At 42.5% G+C, this 22,946-nt stretch overlaps 1 protein-coding gene across 3 annotated transcripts in view; it reads right to left on the bottom strand.

Annotated features, from left to right (window-relative positions):
- Window positions 1-16,600, bottom strand: part of slc38a3b (solute carrier family 38 member 3b) — a 37,431-nt gene extending 20,831 nt beyond the window's left edge. Inside the window, exons 1-5 of one of the 3 annotated variants that reach the window (XM_010893100.3) lie at window positions 16,394-16,600; window positions 3,951-4,140; window positions 3,314-3,334; window positions 3,023-3,104; window positions 2,648-2,763 (exon numbers count right to left, since the gene is read on the bottom strand). In XM_010893100.3, the coding sequence (XP_010891402.1) occupies window positions 2,648-2,763; window positions 3,023-3,104; window positions 3,314-3,334; window positions 3,951-4,066 (335 nt within the window). In that variant the 5' untranslated portion in view covers window positions 4,067-4,140; window positions 16,394-16,600. Of the gene's footprint in view, window positions 1-2,647; window positions 2,764-3,022; window positions 3,105-3,313; window positions 3,335-3,950; window positions 4,141-5,107; window positions 5,196-16,393 lie in introns of those variants that run through there. The other 2 variants (XM_034287177.1, XM_010893101.3) reach the window with 2 other exon arrangements.
- Between the last annotated feature and the right edge of the window lie 6,346 nt (window positions 16,601-22,946).

The following is a 22,946-nucleotide window of genomic DNA, read 5'->3' as shown; positions in this document are numbered from 1 at the left end:
GGAAACATTTGAAGGTTTCATGTTACACTCAAAAGCCATTATATCTTGAGGGGAAACCTACCAACAATGGAAAATTACACTAGCCAGATAGGACCAGGTCAGTCAATCTGGCTGGCCAACCGCAAACTGTAGCCATGTGATCTGCCAAAAGCCAAACACTTTTTCAGCAGATTCTAATACGAAAATGGGAACACGGTATGAAGTACTCCAAGTGAGAGGTGTGTCGGTCTGTGTGTGGTTGGGTGGGGGGAGCCTAATAAAGGACAGAGGTCTCCTTCTCGCTATTCTAGCCTGTTGTGATACTCTGAGAAACAACGTTTCCCACAACCCCTCTCCCCCTTGTGCCCCAATGCCAAAATGGAGTTCAGGGAGGAGCTGCCGTTCGCCTACAGATGCACTGACCCCTGGGTAAGGAAACCTAGCGTCCTCTGGTCAGCATTCCCAGACGGTCAGAGGGCACTCCCAGTGCCGTCCATTTTCCACAGACCTCAGAGTCCAGTGCGTACGGCCAGATGGAGGCCACTTGACCAGAGCTGTGGTGGGGTCCGAGCATCTGGCCGTAGTTTGATATGTGGGCACAGAGGTTGAGCCCTGACATTCCGCTGACCGCCCCAACCTAAACAGGGCCTTTGGCACCAGGCCATCCCTCCAGGGGTCACGAGGGCCATTACGGGTCGGCCGGTTTTTTTGGTAGAGAAAATGGGACATTGTGAGCATGGAATCCGTTTTCAGGGCATGTGTTAAGATGTCAAAGAACCTGTATTCCCACTCCGCTTTGGGAAATGCTGACCGGTGCTGGGTAGTGAATCATGGGAGCTCGCAATGTATCGCCCTCGCACAGCGTTCACAAAGATCCACCCACGTTCCCTGGGAACTGCTAAGGTGTTAGATGTGATGAGGGTCAGTGAACGTCTATTTGGGACTACTCGCTCCCTTGCGAAATGCTTGTTTTTTCTCCTCTCCTGCTTTCTGTCTCTGTCTCTCTCTCTTTCTCTCAGTATGTTACACATGAGAGAAAAAAAGGCTGTGGGTCTTTCACACCCATGGTGTGACACATCTCCAATATCAAACTCATCAGTTTTTTCCATGAAAAAACAAAGGACATGGAACAAGGACTTGACATGTGATCACTGTTACAGCAGTTGCACCAAACAAGCCTTATTGACTTTTAGAACAATATTTGTCCAACGTTAGTAATTTTGTACTCAGATGGAAAGACAAATCCTTTTGGCAGAATACACGGACAAAAATAATCCATGCTAATTGATCTTTGCTTCTCAAAGTCCAGAGTAATACATCTATTTGAATCCACTGAGCCCAACCTGAGCTCAGCCAGAGGTCACAAAGTTAGTGAAATTCCACTGTTAATTTGAATGTTCTCATAAAACAGGTATTAAGGAGACTACCGACAAAACCAATCGTTGCTTTTCCGTTGCATCCTCCATGAATGTGTTCTTAGTAGGGCAGGAACATTAAACAGAAAGCCTCCATGAAGCAGCTCAGTTACGCAGTTAAACATTTTTTTCATCCACCGTGGTTTCTAGAAGCTGACCTTGTCTGTCCTCAGAGTCATTAATCGGTGACATTCTGTTTTTGTAGAAAACCCTGTCTTGGGGTCACTGTGACCAAATTCGCCATAAAGACCAGAAGTCAGTCAAGCTGAAACCCCCTACGGTGGTGCAGCCTAACTGCCGTGGCCCAGTGGGATCTAAGGAGGTTTGTGGATGCTGCTTCCCTCTTCAGGAATTCATCTGATGGGCCCTGTTCCCATGGATGACCCTGTTCCCCTCCCTGCCCAGAGTCCTGCTCTCTGCAGCTAAACAAACCGAAGAAAGGCTCTCACGGCCTTACCGAACTCCGGTCAGACGAATGCCGCGGTTCAATTTTCTCTCTCATCTTTCGTGTGTTACCATGACATGGTGAGGGGGACTGACTGGGACAGAGGGACAGCAGAAAGAAGGGTGGACATGTCCGACCCTAGAAAGCGAACCGGTGGCAGAGAGACAGGCAGGCGAGGCTATTCTGGGCTGTGTCCTTTCTGGGGCCTGTGTGTGTCCACGAAGGCGGGGACAAGAGTGGGAGTCATGAGAGGCGGGTGAGGAACGGTGAATATCACAACCCCAGTGCCCAGCGCCGACACTGAGGCAGGCAGGCTGGCTCTCCAGGCAAATAGCATTCCTGGTAGTCCCAGATCCCTCCGAGAAGAGAAGGTCGTGGCTATTTTCAACTCCTCGCCCCTCTGACCGTGTGGACTTCCATGTGCAGCCAAAAGGCTTTTAGCAGGATTGGGAAGCCCGTTCTCCACAGGACCTCTGGTTAGGCCGATGGATATCATGACAAACTTACAGTGGTCGTTACTACCAACCAAGACCAATGGCTAATGGGTGTCTCCTACTGAGTCTTGCACTCGGTGTCAGTGAAAGTTAGCGCTATTTCAGTGTGCCGTTTTGCGGTTTCAGGGTCTCCTGAAAAGGGATAAGTTGACAACACTAAGCATTATTGGAAAGGGACAGACAGGAAACATGGGGCAGGCTGGGACATGTACATTTCCATTACATTTTTGCTCATTTAATGGACGCTCTCATCTCTGCGGAGTCCCAGTCATAACAGGCATGTGGAGACATAGAAAGCTGAAGGTGTGACTTACAGGAAGAGGAGGATGCCAGTGTTGGCCATGGCATAAGCCAGTCCCAGGATTCCACTGCCCATGATAGCATTTCCCAGGTTGAATACAGACATGCCAAATGACGTCTTTCCCTCAAACTGATCGAAACAAACACAACAGTCTCAGATTCAGTTCATTCAATAAGGACTTACAGCTGGAGAGGGCTGCTACTCTTAAATTTTTCTAACACGTGTTCAACATGACATGGCGAAATGCATCATTGGCACGCCGTCATACAGTGGCTGCGTCCAAAATGGCTTCCCAGTGACAGTCTAGTAGCTTAAAGGGAAAGGGGTTGCCATTTTGGACCGTGGCAGTCAGTGAAGCTTGAGTTAGTAGAGGTATGACCAAACTTACATCTGTAAAGCGCAAGGGCTTCTTTCCATCGCCATGGGGCAAGAACTCCTCACACTCCCCAATGCCATCGGGATCATCGAACCTAGAACAAACAGAAAAGGGCTGCTGCAACAAATCTGCCTTTAAAACGTTCACCTTAAAATCGAGGGGAATAGATAGGTGGGAGTTCCTTCTCAAGACAGCATTAACGTGCATCTCAAGGACTGTTTGTGAGTAATGACGTTACAAAAGTTGGTGGGGCTACTAGATAAAGCTTGTGTCTGTGTGACTGTGTGTTGATTGCGAACATACCTGACATTTGGGGCACCATTTCTGTGTAGCAAATAGAGTATCCATGGAGCGGCGGCAAGACAAAAACAAGGCAAACATGCACTTAGAAACACAGCAGTCATGAAATCAGTTTTATTGTCTGTTCAGACGTCACTCTCATTACTGATGCCATACACTTGGCAAGGAAGACTGAGCAAGCAGACCACTATTTGCATGGCAGAAATAGAAAGAGGATTTAAGGCATCAGTTATGACAATGTGATGGAGTCTACATTTAAGGGAAGATTACCAGCCTTTAGACTGAATCACATGGATGAATTTCAGGATTGGAATTGGGATTCCAGTGAACTTCTTGATTGGACTGAATTAAAAAGAAATACAGGCCAACCCAGATGTATTCGGCTACATTTTAGCTAGGCTTCGTTTTCCGAAACAGTATATGAACGTCAGCATCACAATACATTCAAAGTTTCAAGCAACATAGCCCAAAACCAATACGTTCTGCAGGGGACAGCTTTGCATGCAGTGGGCTAAAGGTTAGACCTTTTTGCAATAATAAGATCAGAGCAAAACAACGGAACACAATATTCAACCCAAAGGTTTCCCATCGTTCTCAATGTTTTGCGGAGAAAGCAAAAGGACAGGAAAAGGAAACTCACGTGTCTAATTCCTCCGGCATGGTCTTAATAGGCACATACATGTCATCTGCTAGGTCATGACCTTTCCCGTTGGGCGAACCTCCCAAAATGCTAATCTCTGACTGGTCCTGGTCCATGATCTATACAGCAGTTATCCCAGACGTCTGTTTGGCTGGTGTCTGTTCCCTGGGTGTGGTCCTCCCTCTGATATCTAGAGCACAGAGCAATAGAGAAAGAGGAATACAGCATGAGAAAAAGAGATACAGAGAGAGAGACAGAAAGAGATTCAGAGAGTGAGATGGAGAGGACAGAGGGAACATTTTATTGACACAGATTCCATAGCTACTCCTGTCTATCTGTCTTGCTGTCTCTCTCCAGGATAGACACTGTGGATGTAAAATAAATACATAAAATGACTGAATGCCTCAATAAACTTAAACAGTGAATCTCATTCTCTGCATATGAGAGGAATTTTTATCACCCAACCAACCACCCAGAAGATAAACCACTGGACAAACGATCAGAATTTGTCCGTCTGTGTAAACGGAGATATTGACAATTACACTGTCTGAAACAACTGCCGATTTTTTCCCATTATCACCAGCCATAATGCAGTCTGGAAGAGATGGACGTTTGCATAACCAACTACCAAGCAAATTCAAACAGGTCCATAATTGAAGTTTCAAGTTCACCAACGGTCATCAGCCCGTTAATATTCTGAGAACCTCACGGTTATCTTGTGTAGCTTATTTTCCATACAAACGTCCTTCAACATTCTGGGAATACGTGTCATACGGGAGTCCAGCACTCTAAAGCCGCTGCCTTCGGTTCACATGTACTGCTGCAGCATGGGATCAAATCTGGCCCACTGCTTTTTCAGCGGAAAACTCTCCTCTGTCTTTCCCCACTCACAAAAAATATAGGATTGAATATGATTGTTACTTATATTTAATAATATCATATTGAATAGGGATCTGTGTGGAATGCTCAATATACTATCCCATAGAACAGTAGTCCTGAAAAGTTATTTCTTAACATTTTCTGAAGTATTTGAGAAAATTGCCAAAACCAGTTGCAAAACATCATTAAACATTGCAAAATGTTCTAGGGTATAACCATGTTTAAAACTTAAAAGGTCATCCTAAAGTTATTAAATACGCCTCCGTAAATATATTTACCTTGTGATTGTGCTGCACAGTCCCCCGCCCATCGTGGGAAGTTTGCAAAATAACCATCGGACAACCACGCTCTCACAAGCTCTAAGGAACAGAGGGTGTCCAATGTTTCGTGCTAGCTGGGTGAGCTGGCAGCCCATCATCGCATATCTCGTGGTGCTACGCTGAGTGATGTCACAGGCTGATAGCTTCTTCAATCGTAGAACAAGGAGCGTGAAACTAAACCCTCTATTCAGGTCCTATACAATGGTGTCACACAGATGTTTTCCTCCCACGCCTACACTATGTACACAACACACACATACCAAACACACCCTGGGACGCTGTGTGGGTCTAGATAAACCCTTAATCCAAGACGGAGCGTTTTGGGCGGGGTGCGTTGTGCGTCTGTTGAATTGATCACTTACGGAAACAGAGATGATTGGGATAGGAATTATCTGTCAAACGTCCACACATTAATATTAAATTAATAATTATGTAATTATATTGTGGCAGCATTTTCTTTACTATTGCAATGGTATGGCTACTGTCTACTGGATCGCATGATGTTGGTAACAATGATTTATTCCTTTTCAATTTCCTCTGTAATCCCAGAGGGCCCAGACGGACAATGGTCTAACTGATCTAACTGCTTCCTCGGAGAGACAGCAGTCCCATTGACACCACAAGTGTCCCCCTGCCTGCCGGAGTATATTTAGCCACAGCTCTCGGCACAGATGGTGACGGATTACCTACCACAACTCCAGTTTCAACAGGGAAATGACAATCTGTGATTAACATAAGGAAATTGAGCTATCATGAGGCTCATCGGAGACCTCAAATGTTTCTCAGCGACTTCTAAATGAAGGGCTTATGACTGAGGGTTTGAATGTAGCATGATTCATTCATTGCAATCTGAAAGTTTGCATAAGATCCCTTCATTGTTCCTTTCTATTTGGCTAAGATACAGGGCTGCTTATTGTATCTGAATCGAGGAACAAAGTGTAATACTGTTATCAAAGGATAATAAAGACAAGACAGCAGAAGGCTAGATGGAGGATAGTTGTATTGTACCTGTGTGTTTATACATTGTTATATTCAGGCCATGCTTTTAATGCAAGGACTTCGCCTGGTGATCAGGGTCACTGGCAGGCCACAAGATTGGGAAGACTGTAGATGGTCAGTTGAGGGTCAAATAAAAGGGGAGTCAACCAATAGCCAGTAGAGAAATTATAGACTGCAAAGACACACAGAAATACACACAGACTGTATCCACTTGCGGGCGAGAAATCGTCCATGCATCGCCCAGACCTCTCTCAAGAACAGAACTCTGCTTCTGCTGATTTGCTAGACCAGTAGCGTGCCACAGGACTGAAATAGCATTTTAAGATACATTGGCTGACTACATCCATAATGACGGGAGAGGCACACTCTGTAATTAACTAAGTATTTCCGTCTTTCATTTTTAGCATGGGATTATTAAATGAAAGTTTAACCGATCTGTCAAGATCTGAATTTCATTGTGTCTCACATTTCTTTATCTAGATCTTCAGCCAATAGACTTAGGATGGACAGTGTACAGTATTTTCAAACTTCATTTGGCTAACATTCACTCCTCTTATTCTCCTCCTCAATGACTATCGACAATAGATGCTGTTTTAATGGTCTCTCAAAATACACCATGTATTACATTAAAAAGAATCTGATTGGACATAAGCGATGTCAGGAAAATCCCAGCTTCAGGGTCTGAAATGAAAGGGAAAATCAATTTCAGGAACGTAATTCCTGGAACCGTAACTTTTTGTATTTGTTTGATTCTATTATTATTCTACAGTTAAAGTTACCAAATACCCATGAGATGGTAAGGTGTAGAAAGGTTAAAATTGTAAATGGCACTGGTCCATATCATCCCATCAATGCCAACTGGCCATATGGCGGCACTATAATAAGTGGTGTGCTGGGAAATTTTCAAAGCTTACACCCTCACCCCATGTGACGTAGGGCAGGGGTTCCCAACCAGGGGTACTAGGACCCCTGGGGGTACTTGGCCTCTCCACAGTGGGTACTTGAAAACACTCATGACACCATAGGCTTACTAGTGAAATTAACATGAGGGGGTACTTCAGGGGTACTCCAAGCAGTGCTAAATCCTTTTGGGGGTACAGTAACTGAAAATGGTTGGGAGCCATTGACGTAGCGTTATAAACACCTAAATCCCTACTCCTTTGGGAAGGATTGACCGATATGCACATAACATGGCGTATAGCATCTATGGACAAAGGTTCTAACAATGCTATATTTTCCAGACACAAAAATACCTATAAATCAGGCATAGATATTTGGATCATAATGAAACTTGGTGAACATGTTCACAACAATAGTAAGAAACCATGCGTTCAAGCACATTCAGATCAACAACACAATGGCTCTAGTGGCCATTTTTCTCTACAGTACCAGTCAAAATTATGGACACACTTACCCATTCAAGTGAATGTTAAATCAGAACAATTGAATAACACATATGGCATCATAAAATAACCAATTTTTTTTTAAACAGATCAAAATACAATTATATTTTAGATTCTTTAAAATAGCCAGACAGATTTGGACCCTATTGGCATTCTCTCAGCCAGCTTTATGAGGCAGTCATCTGGAATGCTTTTCCAACTTGAACTCGAATAGTTCCCACATGTACTGAGAACTTGTTGGTTGTTTGTCTTTCACTCCACAGTCCAACTCATACCAAACCATCTCAATGGGGTTGAGGTCAAGTGATTTTGGAGCCCAGGTCATCTGATTCAGCACTCAATCACTCTCTGTCTTGGTCAAATAGCGCTTATTCAGCCTGGATGTGTGTTTTGGGTGATTGTCCTTCTGAAAAAAAATGATAGTCCCACTAAGAGCGAACCAAATCGGATGGCGTATCGCTGCAGAATGCTGTGGTTCTTAAAGTAAAGATGGACAGTCGTTTTGCTTTGCCTATTTCAACTGTTCTTGCCATTATATATTTTGTTCAGTACAGACATATTGATGGTCTCCCACCCTATCTTTTCACTCTGTATACCTATCCTGTCCTTTCATATTAAGAATGAAGACATTTCACAACCTTTAACAAGGCCCACCTCTTTATTGAAATGCATTCCAGGTGACTACCTCATGAAGCTGGTTGAGAGAACGCAAAAATCTTGCAAAGCTGTCAAAGGCAATGGTTGGTAACTTTGAATAACATACAATATGAAATACATTTTCATCTGTTTAACACTTTTGGTTGCTACATGATTCCATACGTGGTATTTCATAGTTTTGATGTCTTCAATATTATTCTACAATGTGGAAAAGATTTATACTAAAGAAATACCCTTGAATGTGTAGGTGTCTGAGGTTTTGACTGGTACTGTAGGTAAACATATTCCTGTACCTACATAGGTAAACAGAGTTTTCTGTAAAGATGGATAGCTGGCCCTGGGCCAGTAAAAACATTGTTTATTTGTATCTCATCAAACATTGGCCCAACCGTGCAAGTAACTTCATAAACTGTTGTGTTTCAGTTAAACATATCCAGTCTCCCATTAAAAAACAATAAACACTACACACTAAACACTACACACGAAAAGCCTTATAACATATATGTGGTGGAAAACGCAGACGGAATGTAGACATTGAAATGTAATTTTACATTATTCTAAAATGTATTGAACTTAGTAGGAATCCATGAAATGAATTAGCACTTCCTGATGGTCCGGTGGTCTGACCCTCAACACTGGCAAAAAGAGTCTACAAAAGTAATTATGGACCTCAGCCACCCAGGCCAGGGACCTGTTCATTCCAGTCCCATCACACAGATATATATGGTGCAGGAACGTCACAACCAGGACGTTTCCTGGCACCCTGATCTTCACATTCAAGCCCTTTCCCACACTCACGCATAGAACACACACACCAGCTCATTCAAGCACTATGCACACACACTCTATCACACACACGGATGCTCGCTCACACAACAAACATATTCACTCACACACGTTCACAAACTGTACAAACTGTCCTGCATAACTTTGAAACTGATCAAAGGCTCCCGTTTCTGTAATGGATTTGTATATTTGGACATTTGTCATTTCCACTATTGTCTTGTTTTATGACGGATGTGAGACATTTACCCTAACTGCGTCCTCTAAAAGCTGCTAAACCAGACTTTAGCTACATCAGTGACGGCATACAGTGTATAACGTGTGGGCAGCCGATACAGCTTTGAAACTGAAACTGTGTGCTGGGCTTTAACATAGTGCCAAACCACATGCCAGGTCCCAAGAGCAGGGCAGTTGTCCCACAGCTGGCGTCCATAGCCCCACCCTACCAACCTAAAGGCCTGCAGCCGGGTATGCTCAAGAAATAACGATATGCAGTTTAACCTTGCTGCCGTTCACTTATTTGCTTCCCAAATCTCTTGACTACAGTTTGCAGGAAAGCAAATATACATACTATCTCCCATCTCTCACAGGTTTCAGCCCGGCTTCAATACAGCCCCTCCCCCAAAAGGCCATTCACCTGAATGGAAACGTACGAAACGTCAAAGGACTAACATCAGCGTGTCCAATATGAAAGATTGGTTTTTGTTGCGTCATGTTTTCTTTTCCAGTTTTGCTACAGTTTGGCACAGTGTTCACTGATGAACGAACCCCAAGCATTCGAGTTGAATTTCTAGGGGAAGCGAAGGTGAGCTTGGACCATTAGCAAACGTCGGTAGCTTTCCACTTTCACACCAAAGTCAACACAGTTAATCAGACACTATTGACTTGCTCGGGTGACACACACAGCCACATGGGAGGTTCCCAACCATGTTATCAGCAGTGGAAGCACTGTGCTGGCCTGTGTTGCAGCTGCTGCTGGTCCCCGGGAGAGGAACGGGTGAGGAGGAGGGAAAGGCCATATCACTTAGAGAAGGCCAGGCCGCTGAGACAACCACAACATCACTTAGAGAAGACTCGTCTACTCAGACAACCACAACAAGACCAAGCTCAGAAGACTTAGTCTGTTGTTTTGACAGGCGGCCCAATTCCAACCCCCCCAACCCACTAAATTGGTCCACTCTGAAAGGGGTCTGACTTGAATTGGTCTGACGTTACTGGTTGCCAATTGGTCGAAAAAAACCAAAATAGCCGTAGTCCTGTCAAGTAGCGAAGATACACTGTCAGCGGTTAAATGTGGAATCTTTACCATCCGTGTGAGGCAGGTTCAGGGTGTGACATTTCAGTGAGACTTGCTGCTGATAGAGTCTTCCTATAGTTAAGGTGCACGGTTGTACACAGGGTTGTGGTCCATGTTGAAACAGGAGTCAATTGCTGTCTCCATGCATAATCACACGTGTTCAGATTCCTGGGCCTCTTTTCCCAGCTGTTTTAAATAACCAGTCATAACTCACGACGTGCCACCCCCGGTGAGCCGTTCAGGGGAGTTATACCACACACGCCACGGGCCCAGCATCTGTCACCTTCCACAGGGGCAACGACCGAATATGTCCCACCACGTTAGGCAGAGGGGCCAAACCTAAACCTAGGAGTCCAGGGTGCTGGTATTAGACACGTACACCCGATCGGATGCAAAACAAGCCCCTTGAAAGGTTTAGCCAGGTGTAAGGTGAATTAAAGGAGGCCTTTGTCTGGAAGCTCTGCAGTAGATGCACAGCTGCCCTCCATGTGAATGACCCTAATGCCATGTCCCCCAAGTGACATCTATCTGCGGTCAACTTCAGCATGCGCATGTTTTTTGCATTCCCTCGGACGCCTCGGACGCCTCGGGTCTCGCCGCGGGATGACACCCGAGGAGCCAGGGAGCGGGATACGGGGACGGTTGAGGAGATGAGGGGCCCAGGCCGTGTGTCGGCGTGTCAGGAGCAGCTGGGACACCACGAGATGCCAGCCCAGGGAGCCTGGCAGTGCCCGCTCCTCACCGTCCTCGTCACATGCCTACTGAGCACTCAGGGACAAAGGACCCGCATGATCGTTTTCCCTCCTGCAGTGGCCGCCCTCAGGAAGGGTTGGGAACTCCTCCAGGCAAAGTTGACAGCAGGGAAGGTGTATGTGGAATCATTTTATGAGTGGCTTTTGCTTGTTTCAAAAACACATGTTTGTATTTATACTGATGTGTGAATTGGAAATGGGTCTTTTGCATATACCAGTAGAAGGTAGGGCACAGACCTGTCATTAAGTAATACATTTTCCAAGCACACAACACCAGTAAACAGCAGCCAGTTGTGTATTTTTCAAGTAATACTTAACAAATTTTGCTTTGACAGGATTAGATGATCACTTGTGTATTATTAATCAGCGATACAGTATAATGTCAGTTTAAAACATAATTTAGAGGTTGATCATTTCTGGAATATACTTCTAGTTTCCATTGCTTTCCTTAATAATGAACCTCTGCCATCTGTGATATTGTTCTCCTATAGCTGTTGTTACATTAAATGTACATTTTATTAACTGAACAGATTCTTATCCGGAGGCACTAAAAGTAGTTAGTTAATATATTTTCATGCTTGTTCATTTGAATACCCCGTAGGAATCCAACCAAATGTGCCATGCCCTAGAAACTTGTGATTGGTTGGTTGACAAAGCCGATGCCTATTGTGCCCAGAATCTCAACTTCCTATTGGCTAATGATGGCCAAGTTTCATGTTTTCTGTCACCAAACATTAGTGTTTAAAGAAAGAGATTAGGTTCTTTCAACGTTTTGATCTTTGTTCCTCGTTTTATCTGTTGCAGTGCTTGTGTCCCCAACACGGATACATGAGCTGAGAGCAGACCACCCCAAAAGAAGTGTACATGGAGAGATATACATAGAGAGCACAGCCAAGTCGACTGGATCCAGTGACGCCTGACAGGAATGGGGTGCCTCTGGGCCGTAGGCAGTCAGTCAGACCTTGTTGAGATATAGAGCTGATAATCTCAAGAGCAGCTGTCCTACTCACTTACATCACATCTAGTCAAATTTAGCCGCGTCAGGCGAAAATAATTTTGCCTTAACATTTTAGTGATTTAGCAGACTCATCCACAGCAAGTGCCTTGCTCAAGGGTGCAGACAGATTTTTCACCTCGTTGGCTTGGAGGTTCCAGCCAAGGGCTTTTTATTAACTGAGCCAACAACCTTTGTGAGAAATCATCGAAAGGTCCCGAAGCCAGGGTGACAAAGTTTGAAATGTAACCCAGCAGTGATCCCGCTGTAATGGAAAACCATGACAGATGTGGAACTTTCCATGCTCCATTAGACCTCACAGTGTAATAACGCACCCCCCACTGGCCAATCGATGCAACGCACTGCTGTAGACCGACACAGCTTCACACTCACCCTGTCTAAAAGTGACCTCACCCTGTCTCCGCCGTATCACCACCCAACACAGTCAACATGAGGGTCACGTGGGCGGCAGGTCATTTGGGGAGATGTGCTGCCATGCTCTCTCTGAGGCAACGTGCTAGAATCCATCGGCACTTATTTTGTAGTCTAAAACAATGACTTGGTTGGAAGGTGGGACTTAAAAGATGGAAGGAGATTTCAGATTAGGATCATGTGTCTGTTGTTTTTCAATGAAGACTGAGATTTCAGATTAGGATCATGTGTCTGTTGTTTTTCAATGAAGACTGAGATTTCAGATTAGGATCATGTGTCTGTTGTTTTTCAATGAAGACTGAGATTTCAGATTAGGATCATGTGTCTGTTGTTTTTCAATGAAGACTGAGATTTCAGATTAGGATCATGTGTCTGTTGTTTTTCAATGAAGACTGAGTATCACAGAAAGGGACTTATATTACAATAGGTGGCAGGCAATATAGCAATAAAAACAAAGTTTGTACTTTTTTTACCTAATCCTACCAGACAAATAGAGAAATGCATTACAAACACTCTCTAGAACTCACAGCATCCATGTCTAAAATCACAACATGTGTAAATTGTTTCATTCAAATGAAGCCCACCCCCTTTATGCAAATTAAACCCAACCAGACCTGGCTTAGCGATATCAACACAACACCTTTTGTGATGGAAACTCATTCTCTCCTCATTGGTCAAGATCTGACCAGAAGTGGCTTCCCGAAAGTGTAAAAAGGAAAAAAACATAAATCAGTCTGGATTGTGAGGAAAAAGTGTAAACATTCTTCACAGAGGCAACAAGGGGAAAAAAAATGTCATCAATCTGCATGAAAAGGACAAGTATGCTAAATGAAATCTCAGTGGCACTGAAATTAACAAATACCCTGCTGAGACATTTAGATGAGAGAAATAAACCTTCTGAGCTCACTTGATTATAGGGTTTATCTGGCTACTAGGCACATTGCTCTAAAAACAGCCTGGTAACAGAGCGTATAGCTATTTGGAAACTTCACAATAATGCTCCAGGCGCATCCTGGCTTATTCTGACACTTGTGGCACAACTTTGGGTCCAAGCCCAGGTCAGGCTGGCTCCACGGCTCTACTTACACTGGTGACTCCGCAAACTAAAGGTCTACCTTACACAACAGTGTGAAATGACACACTGTCTGTGACACTGGCTGTGTGGCTTTGAACTGCGCTCTGATTTACTCGCCTCATTCAAAGCACCAGTCAGAACAAAAAACCTTGTTTTCACTGCAGCAATCATTATTTGATTGTTGTTGTGTTTCATTGAACAGCTAATTATTGGGAAAGTAACTATCATACAACAGCCAGTAAAAGAGAATGAGTCTTTATGAATCTCCAGTTAGGCTCTTTAGAGCTGCTTCAAGCCTCTACCCTTATCTTGCTACTTTTTCAAAGTAGTATTTCAGACATGGTTGGTGGTCTACTATGGTCTACAGTTCTATTGCAAATATGCTAATCATACAGTCATAACTGGCAGCATTCCTTCCTTAATTAAAGCAATGGGACTGTGTAGCATCAATTGTATTGTGCTGGGGTAGAAAACTCAACAGGTCATTACAGCACAACTCCAGTCAAGCACAAGCACAGCTCAAGCTGGCTTCAACAGAGCAGCTAAAAATGAGTTCACATTTTTTTGTGGAAAGTAACATAAGTTTACATAAAAGGTAGTTACATCGAAACTCGTTAGGCCTTGGCAAAAACACGTTTCTCAACTCTACCATTCAGGGGTTTGTGTTTGTTCATTGTTTTTAACAAAGTTGTAAAAAACAAAAATTCTGTCCAGGTAGTGTGACTACGAAAACAGAGTCATACATACATTTTTCATGTAAGTTTCATGACATCCTCTGCACTCACCACCTTTGAATCAAGATGACTTGTTTTCTTTGACACACTATGTGGGTGTGCTTTTAATAATCACAACCTGGGGGGAAAATATATTTATTTTTTATTCAAACCCTGAAAATAATTATTACAGAGCTCACTGTCTGACTCAGACTGAGGGGCACTTCGCTGACGTGAGAGCACAGCTGGCAATTTCCCATCCAGTCTGGTACCAGGAAAGACCCACCAGCCATCCCTCCAATCATATTGAATACGAGCCAGGTCAACCAATCAACTACTATAATCCGCCATGCCCTAGCTGGGGGAAGTTCAATGACCGGAGACCTGCTTATCTGCCCTGTCCTCCAGCCCTGTGAACCCTGGCCATGCAGGTGGGTAGGAGTGTTTAGATAGAGGCCAAAGTCAAAAGCCCTACCCCAAGCTCATGTCCCGGGAAACCATGCAGGACCCTCATGCAAGTCTAGAATGAATCATACCTACAGAATGTGTTACCTGAGCTGGCCAGAGTAGCTATTAGTTCCCACTGGAACATTATGGAATGTTATTTTTTTATGTCCAATTAATTACGAAACACCTGTCACTGGTCATTTTAGGGGCAGTATCCTTTGAGTAAGTTGCACTATGGTGTAACAGAGTCAATTGCCAGCAAAATAATTTAAGTGTCTGAGCTTAATTTCCAGAGGCACTGATTTGTGGTCAGTAGTTCTCCATTGCTAGAAAAACAAAGATGCATATGCAAAATCCCCGCAACTGCATTCAAATCACGTGTAGTGTGTGTAAATAGGCATTTGACATTTGGATATAGTAGCGAATCCGTTCCGTAGGCAATAACAGATTTATAGGGCGCTATTGCTGGCTTTCTACAAGTAAAACAAACTGCTTTCCCATTTGGTCACTTGTTGCCTCATTCATGACAATACCTCCGGAAGGTTTTGTTCCGTTGCGGATCACCACGCTTAGGCTATAATGCAAATGACTATTTTGCGCATGTTATCTGGACTCCTTTCCATTATAACATCGCCCAGCAAGTACTACGGTTGTGGCTGCGGCGCATTCTGTCAATTGGCCATTGCCTCTAATGCCAACGATTGAGCTCTCATTTAAGGACGGTATATATCTTTTAAAATGGTATTGTTGCAACCTTAAACACAGCATACGGGCGACCTGGACCTGCTCAGATTGGCACTGCTTATGCGTTTTGACGTGGGAGGTATTTAGTAATCAATGGCCCTCCATCCTTCACCGCTACAGTCCGCATGGTCAGGGCTCATATTTCAACAAATAAGGGCAAAAGCTGCGTAGGCCTACATTGTCCGAGCAACATATTTAAAAGTCAGAAAAGGCGATTAAGCACAGATGGCTGAGATACCGTGGCCCCCGAATAAAAGGGATAAGATTAAAGCAATACTTCCATATGTAAACTTTTTATATACCTAACAGCACAATTACGACTATATGTTTATTGTTCTGTTAAAGTTGTTGGCCTATTTCCAAACTCAAATTAAGTAAACTGTGGTAGCCTAGGTTATACCTCTAAATTGGTTACTATCAGGGAATATGTAGCCTGAAGGCACTGTTATCATAATGTTTACATGATTCCGGACAATTACTGAGTCAACAAAAAATATAAATTTTGACTAAGTATTAAGTAGTCTTCAAGACATAAATGACTGCAGTCACAAACAATGAAATAGACTGGTTGACTGGCTCCTACGAAGAAGGCACATGGAGACATTTGCGCGTCGCGGCAAAATTAAGAACTGTACGTTATTTGAGAAAACTAAAAGCAAAGATAAGACAAATTCAATCGAATATAGAATATGTATACGTTGTTGATAATTTGAATAAGTAATTCTTATTTTTCGTTTCCATTGTCCCCTACCAATGTTTTGGTTGTAGGATGCGTAGGCTATTAATATAATTCTCGGGGTTACGTTTGGAAAATGTAAATCAAACTTTCTTTACGAACTATGCTATGAAATTCTGTAAATAAAAACTAAAACATTCCACATAGCCTAAGTCAATATTCACTCTTTACAGAGGCAAGCACTGAAAAACTTGCATATGCTAAAATCTTACCAGTTAAGTCGAGTGCTACCGGTTTCGAATAAGTTCCTCGATAATTGATCTCTTTTCCACGTCTGTACTTTATCTCAAAACTTTCTTCTTGCTTTTTTTTGACACCTCTGTCTCTTCTTTCTATAACATCTTTAGTCGCGGGCACTCAATTCTCTCCCCTGTTAGTAACAGAGATTTTCGATTGAGAGATGAACAGCATTTTGTAAATGGTCTACGTCTGTGAGCTGTGGGGGTCGTTTAAGTTCCGCCTCTTTGCTGCATGCTGTGATCCTATTCGTCCATAGAACTACAGAACATTTGCTCTCGTTTCGCTCATAATTTTTCTTTATAAGTCAGTGTACTGCAAGGCACCTAGACTCAGTGACCCTGACGGACGGACGGGGCATCCAGGAACGTTCTCCCGGGCCCAGGCAAAGAGGGGGCCCATTTGGTAGCCTCAAATAAAATTTGTTTTTAGTCACTCAATGTTAGTATTCACTATACTAACATTAAGCGAGCGTAGACAAATGTAAGCTATTCACAAGTAGACATAGCTTGTTTAAGATCAAGTTAAAGTGATTTGAATGTGGCCTAGCTATGAATTAAAACATTAAAACAATATCCCGCCTGGTTTGGATCCTAAACGTTCAATTCGGTCATGGGTCTGGGATTGCTGTTGGCGTCCCTGCCTAGACGTGGACCTGAAAGGCACTTCTACTATTCCCATACTTGCCAGTCAAGTCAGAGAACCTAATTGGTTATCATACTGTATTATACTAAGATGTGGCATCAAGTTTAATTTAGTTTATCCTCTCCCCATCAGCTATTGCATGTATAGTTTCTTTTTCCTGGGGTCCACATCAAACACATGATCCCTATTTGAACATAGAACAGTTTAATGTAAAACTGCATACTACTGAATGATTTAATTATATTCAATTAAAATAAATTGCCTTTAATTAAATAGTTGTGCTTTTGGTCATTGTCCTGTCGGAGGAGGAAATTGGCTCCAATCAAACACTGTCCCCAGGGTATGGGATGGTGTTGCAAAATGGAGTTGATAGCCTTCCTACTTCAAGGTCCCTTTTACCTTGTACAAACCTCCCACTTCACTACAACCAAAGCACACCCAGACCATCACACTCCCTCCACCATGCTCCTCCAGCATCTTTTCATTGGGTCTGCATCTCACAAATGTTATTCTTTATGATCAGAACACTTGAAAAGATTAGGCTGTCCACTTTCTTTTGTGCATTTTAATCTTTTCTTTTCATTGGCCAGTCTTATATGTCTTCTTCTTTGCCTATAACTTTGCCTATAAGGCCAGCATCCCGAAGCCGCCTCTTCACTGTTGACATTGAGACTGGTGTTTTTCATGGGTACCAGTTGAGGGTTTGTGAGGCATCTGTTTCTCAAACTAGACACTCTAATGCATTTGTCACTCTTGCTCAGTTGTGCACCGGGGCCTCCCACTCCTCTTTCTAATCTGATTAGAGAAAGTTTGCACTGTTCTGTGCAACTTCTGTGAAGTTTCTTGGCAATTTTTTGCATGGAAAACAAAACCACAATTGCTGATGGTCCAGATACTCAACTAGTCCAAAGAAGGCCTGTTTTATTGCTTCATTAAATTAATTTCCAGCTGTACAAACATTATTGCAAAAGGGTTTTCTAATGATTAATTAGCTATATAAAATTATAATTTGGATTAGCAAACACAACATGCCATTGGAATATAGGAGTGATGGTTGCTGATAATGGGCGTCTGTACGCCTACGTAGATACTCCATAAAAAATCCGCTTTTTCCAGCTACAACAGTCATTTACAACATTAAAAATGTCTACACTGTATTTCTGATCAATTTAATGTCATTTCAATTGGCAAAAATTTGCTTTTCTTTTAAAAACAAGGACATTTCTAAGTGACCTCAAATTATGAAAAGTTGAAAAGGAAAGTTTTGAGTGAGAAACAGAAGCGTTCAATTTGTAGTGGTCTCCTAATTTTAACCCTTCGGTTCCTCAGTCAAAACCTTCCTTTTTTGGAAAGTGGTCTCTTAATATTTTCAGGAGATGTATATGTGATAAAATATGCTTTTTTATAGTATTTTCTAAGCTTGTGTGTAAGAACATCCCAAAATTGAGTTATAATAGATAACTGAGCGATGGCTGTAACTCCATGTTAAGAGTATCACTGAGCCCATTGGCTGCGGGTGCATATATAGTAATTCTAGCCTCAAGTTAGACAAATTGTTTGTAAAAATAGAGAAGAGTAATAGGCTGCCCAGTGGGACACCACACTGAATGTTTCAGATTATAGAGAAGCTACCATTGAATAGTGATACAGACTAGTAACTAAACCTATAGGGCCGGTTTTGCAGACACAGATTAAGCCTAGTCTAGGACAAAAAAAGTTCAACAGAAAACATAATTGAGTTGGTTGTTTTAGTCCTAGACTAGGCTTAATCCGTGTCTGTGAAACCGGCCCTATAGGTTTAGTTACTAGTCTATATCACTATTCAATGGTAATTTCTCTATAATTTGAAACATCCAGCCCATTGTGTCCAAGTCTAGTCACCTGTGTTCAAGTGTAAGTTGAGTCATTTGTTACTATGGCTAGGACATACCTGAGTCCATGTCAATACCACTAATGGCAAACAATAAATATAGGTAGACTGCTATATTAACACGCATTTCCTGAAATTGTATATAAATTATACTATTCCCTTAATAGTCACATAAGAGCATAAAACACAATGACCCTGCTGCGTACCCAATGCACACTGGTGAAAATAATGAAAAACACAATTTTAAAAAGGTATTAATGAAACAATTACCAGTGTGTTCTAGAATTACCTCTATAAATCCTGCTCTTAAAAATCCTAATCGTCAACTTCATGGTATACACATAGTGGTCAGTTTCATAGGTAAAAGTTTAATAGGTAAAATCACTTTAGTACTCTATCTGACCCTTTATTTTTTGCCTAAATTCTTCAGGGCTCCACATAGTTTGTGCGTATTGGACAGGGGTACGTTCATGCTGAGAATAATTGTGCTGAGTGTATAAACAAGTGATAAGAAAATCCTATGAAAGGTCATTTGAGAATTGCATTGTGGAAAACAATTACTTTATACTGAACATGTTTTGTAATGGGAAACATTCTCAATATCTGGTGAAAAAATGACAGTAGGATTTTGGGTCTTGCACCTAGCCAATAAAAAATTTGCTCAGAATTTGAGAATGCAGAGTTTGTTAATATACCAAAATGATACAAAATAAGATCAAAAGATGCACTTAAATCTAACATTACAGCTTCATCCATCATATTGTTATCAATTGATTAAAAAAATACATAGAAAAAAACATTGTATTTGTTCTAACTAAATTTTCTCACACAGTAAAGGGAAGAGTGAGAAAACTGAGTGGCTGTTAGAGCCAGCAGTGTGCTTTACTATATTAGGATAGGACATACAAGGGAGGCAAAACAATGACATTCTTAGAATAGTATGCCCAGCAACAAAACAACAAAAAAATATAGAGAGAGTAATAATGAAGGTAAGAAATATAGCAGCCGAACAGAATATCAGCAGTAGTAATTTTAGTGTATATGAATTCTGAGTGATCAGAGACTATATCTCAATCACACCAACCTGACCAAAACAATAAAAAACAGCAATCGTTCTGTTTCATTATTAGATACTTTATTCAAAAAGGATGCTGATTCTCTGTTCTTTGCTGTGAGGATGCTGATTCTCTGTTCTTTGCTGTGAGGATGCTGTGTCTCTGTTCTTTGCTGTGAGGATGCTGTGTCTCTGTTCTTTGCTGTGAGGATGCTGTGTCTCTGTTCTTTGCTGTGAGGATGCTGTGTCTCTGTTCTTTGCTGTGAGGATGCTGATTCTCTGTTCTTTGCTGTGAGGATGCTGTGTCTCTGTTCTTTGCTGTGAGGATGCTGTGTCTCTGTTCTTTGCTGTGAGGATGCTGTGTCTCTGTTCTTTGCTGTGAGGATGCTGTGTCTCTGTTCTTTGCTGTGAGGATGCTGTGTCTCTGTTCTTTGCTGTGAGGATGCTGTGTCTCTGTTCTTTGCTGTGAGGATGCTGTGTCTCTGTTCTTTGCTGTGAGGATGCTGTGTCTCTGACAGGGGAGGTGGAGCTAAGACCGCCAAGCCAGAGGTGGAGAGGTCACTGTTCAGACTGACAGATGAAGAGTCCGGCTGGGCGACACTTCACTGATTAATTGGTTTTAATTGAATTTTTCCACAGCAGGCTAAGTTGGATTAGGCTGCCTCACTTGCACATTATTATTTTGGTTTCAAGCCTAAAAATCTTGTTCTGATGTGTGTGTGTGTGTGTGTGCGCACGCGTGCATCTGCTCTGAGAAAGGCAACTTACACCATAGAGCTAGGAGCTATGCGGTCAGCAAGCTTGGACTTAGCTGTGCTGTTGATTAAGTTTTAATGTACTTTTGTTGAGTATTTGTTTCAGAATCAGTAATCTGTTAATTGGAATTGTCATGTTTCAGCAATTCGAAAAAATTATTCTGCTCGATGTGATGGCACTTCCTATTATGTGGATATGTTACATTTGTCACTTCATTTCCTGGATACTTGATCTGCTGAAATCAGTAAAACTGATCCAATATGAAAGTTTTATACAGTCAAATTAAGGGATATTTTCCCAAAACATTGTCTTCCCTCCCTGCTGATTTCAGTCTCTGTCTCTATTCTGCCCTGGAATCCAGTTATCCATTCCCATTTCCTAGATTCCTACCAGTGGATCTAGTCTAACGAGGCTGAACATGATAAAACCTGCAACTGTCCTTCAAATAGGATCCATTTTGGTGTTGCAACTGATTCTACATTGACCACAGGTCAGTCATGCGTTTTTACCAGGCATGGGATCCTAGATCGAGTGCAAACAAATACACGTTTCGGGGTGAAGCGAAGCCATGCTAGTACATGTGGCTTGGTCACAGAACACATTTCTCTGAAACAGAAACCAAAGCAGAAATGGGTGGAGAGGAGATGTGGAGGTCAGTGTTCCTGAACTGTCTATGTGGACCACTTCCCTTCAACTTGGACCTTTTCCATTGACAATGGAGTGATTCACCTTGTACTGTCAAAGACGGTTTGTCCTGCCAGAATAACACCTAAATCCTCAGCATGTCTGAGCAACACTCACTCCCATATGATCCATGTAATGCCTTCCTGCTGATTCTCCACCACACACAAGCACTAAGACAGTCATCCATGTCTATTGAGACATAGTGACATGCATTGACTTTCCACAAAAACAAGAAATTATGTTGTTTTTCATACTATATTTGAAAAAGGTAGGTCTACTTCATGATCTCTCCAAACCTTGGCTTCATCAGATTAAGGGCATGTTGACTAACTCTGGTGACCCACCTAGCCCCAATGTTGATGACGCTGGTTACCATGGTGACAGATTTTTTGTGACACTCGGCCCTTGGGCCCAGTCACATAGTCAGGGCAGGTCTGATGAAGCAGCTGTGCCAGTCCCGGACAACAAAAGCACAAGCAGCAGCACTCTGACATTCACAGCCAGCTCACAGCAGAGCTAGGGTTACTTCTGACCTTTCTGGGTGAAATTATATTAAACAACGCAGTTTAATATCCAACATTGTTCCCCTCAGAATAGAGTCTGGTCAAATGCACTTTGCGGCTCTAAAAAAATATGAGAAAACCTGATCTGGTAATATCTTCTTCATGCAATCCGTTAAGGGACAATGTGTTATTATTATAAGTTTTAGCTTTTTAAAAATAGTTTCTGAGAGTCAGGGGAACGAAGGTTTGATTTGGAATTTTGTTTAGTAATGCTACATCTTTAGTTGGAGGCTGGGCTCGGCCTCCAATACGCCGACCCTGTTTGTTTAGGATATGTAGCAACCTAACCAGAGAGAGCCCCCCTGGGGCCACTCCCCATCCAGGATTTCATTCATCTCTTGAGGGAGACAGATTGTAACGTTGCGGGCAGGAGGCAGAACATTGTCCCAGGGAGTACGGAGGACTTTTAACAAAAGAAGCATGGGGTGAAAAATCTAAAATAAGACATGAAGAGAACAATATCACAAAGAACTTGAATACAAAACAATGACCAACAAGATACAAGAGGGAAGAAGGAACGTAAATAAGGACAGTGATCAGGAAGTGGTGAGGGCAAAAACTGACAACAGGTGATCATGCTCTAAATGAGGGAGAGATGGCATCGGATCTCCCTAGGACGTGTCACAGATGTCGCACACGTTATTGGAGAGGTACTGCAAAACTGTCAGTGCTGGGGGTTGGTAGTTGCTCCCCCTCCTGGCTGACTTTTGGCCCATCAGTCATGTTGTTTGAGGGCCGTTCGGAACGTCCAAGAAGTCCAGACTGAGGCTGGCTAGTTTGCAGTGTGTAAATTTAACATGATGAACAGGAATTACGAACTTAACAAAATGTAAAATAAATCCAATGGTGACCAAAGTATTAAGTTCACATCCCTGAAAAGTTACACACCCTGAAAAAAAAAGAATTACATTAAAAAGATCCAGCTGCTGGGTCAGTATTTGTAATGGTTAAAAAAC

This window comes from Esox lucius, chromosome 17 (genome assembly GCF_011004845.1).
Source record: "Esox lucius isolate fEsoLuc1 chromosome 17, fEsoLuc1.pri, whole genome shotgun sequence".
Taxonomy (NCBI): Eukaryota; Metazoa; Chordata; class Actinopteri; order Esociformes; family Esocidae; genus Esox; species Esox lucius.
This window is presented reverse-complemented; position numbering and strand designations above follow the sequence as displayed.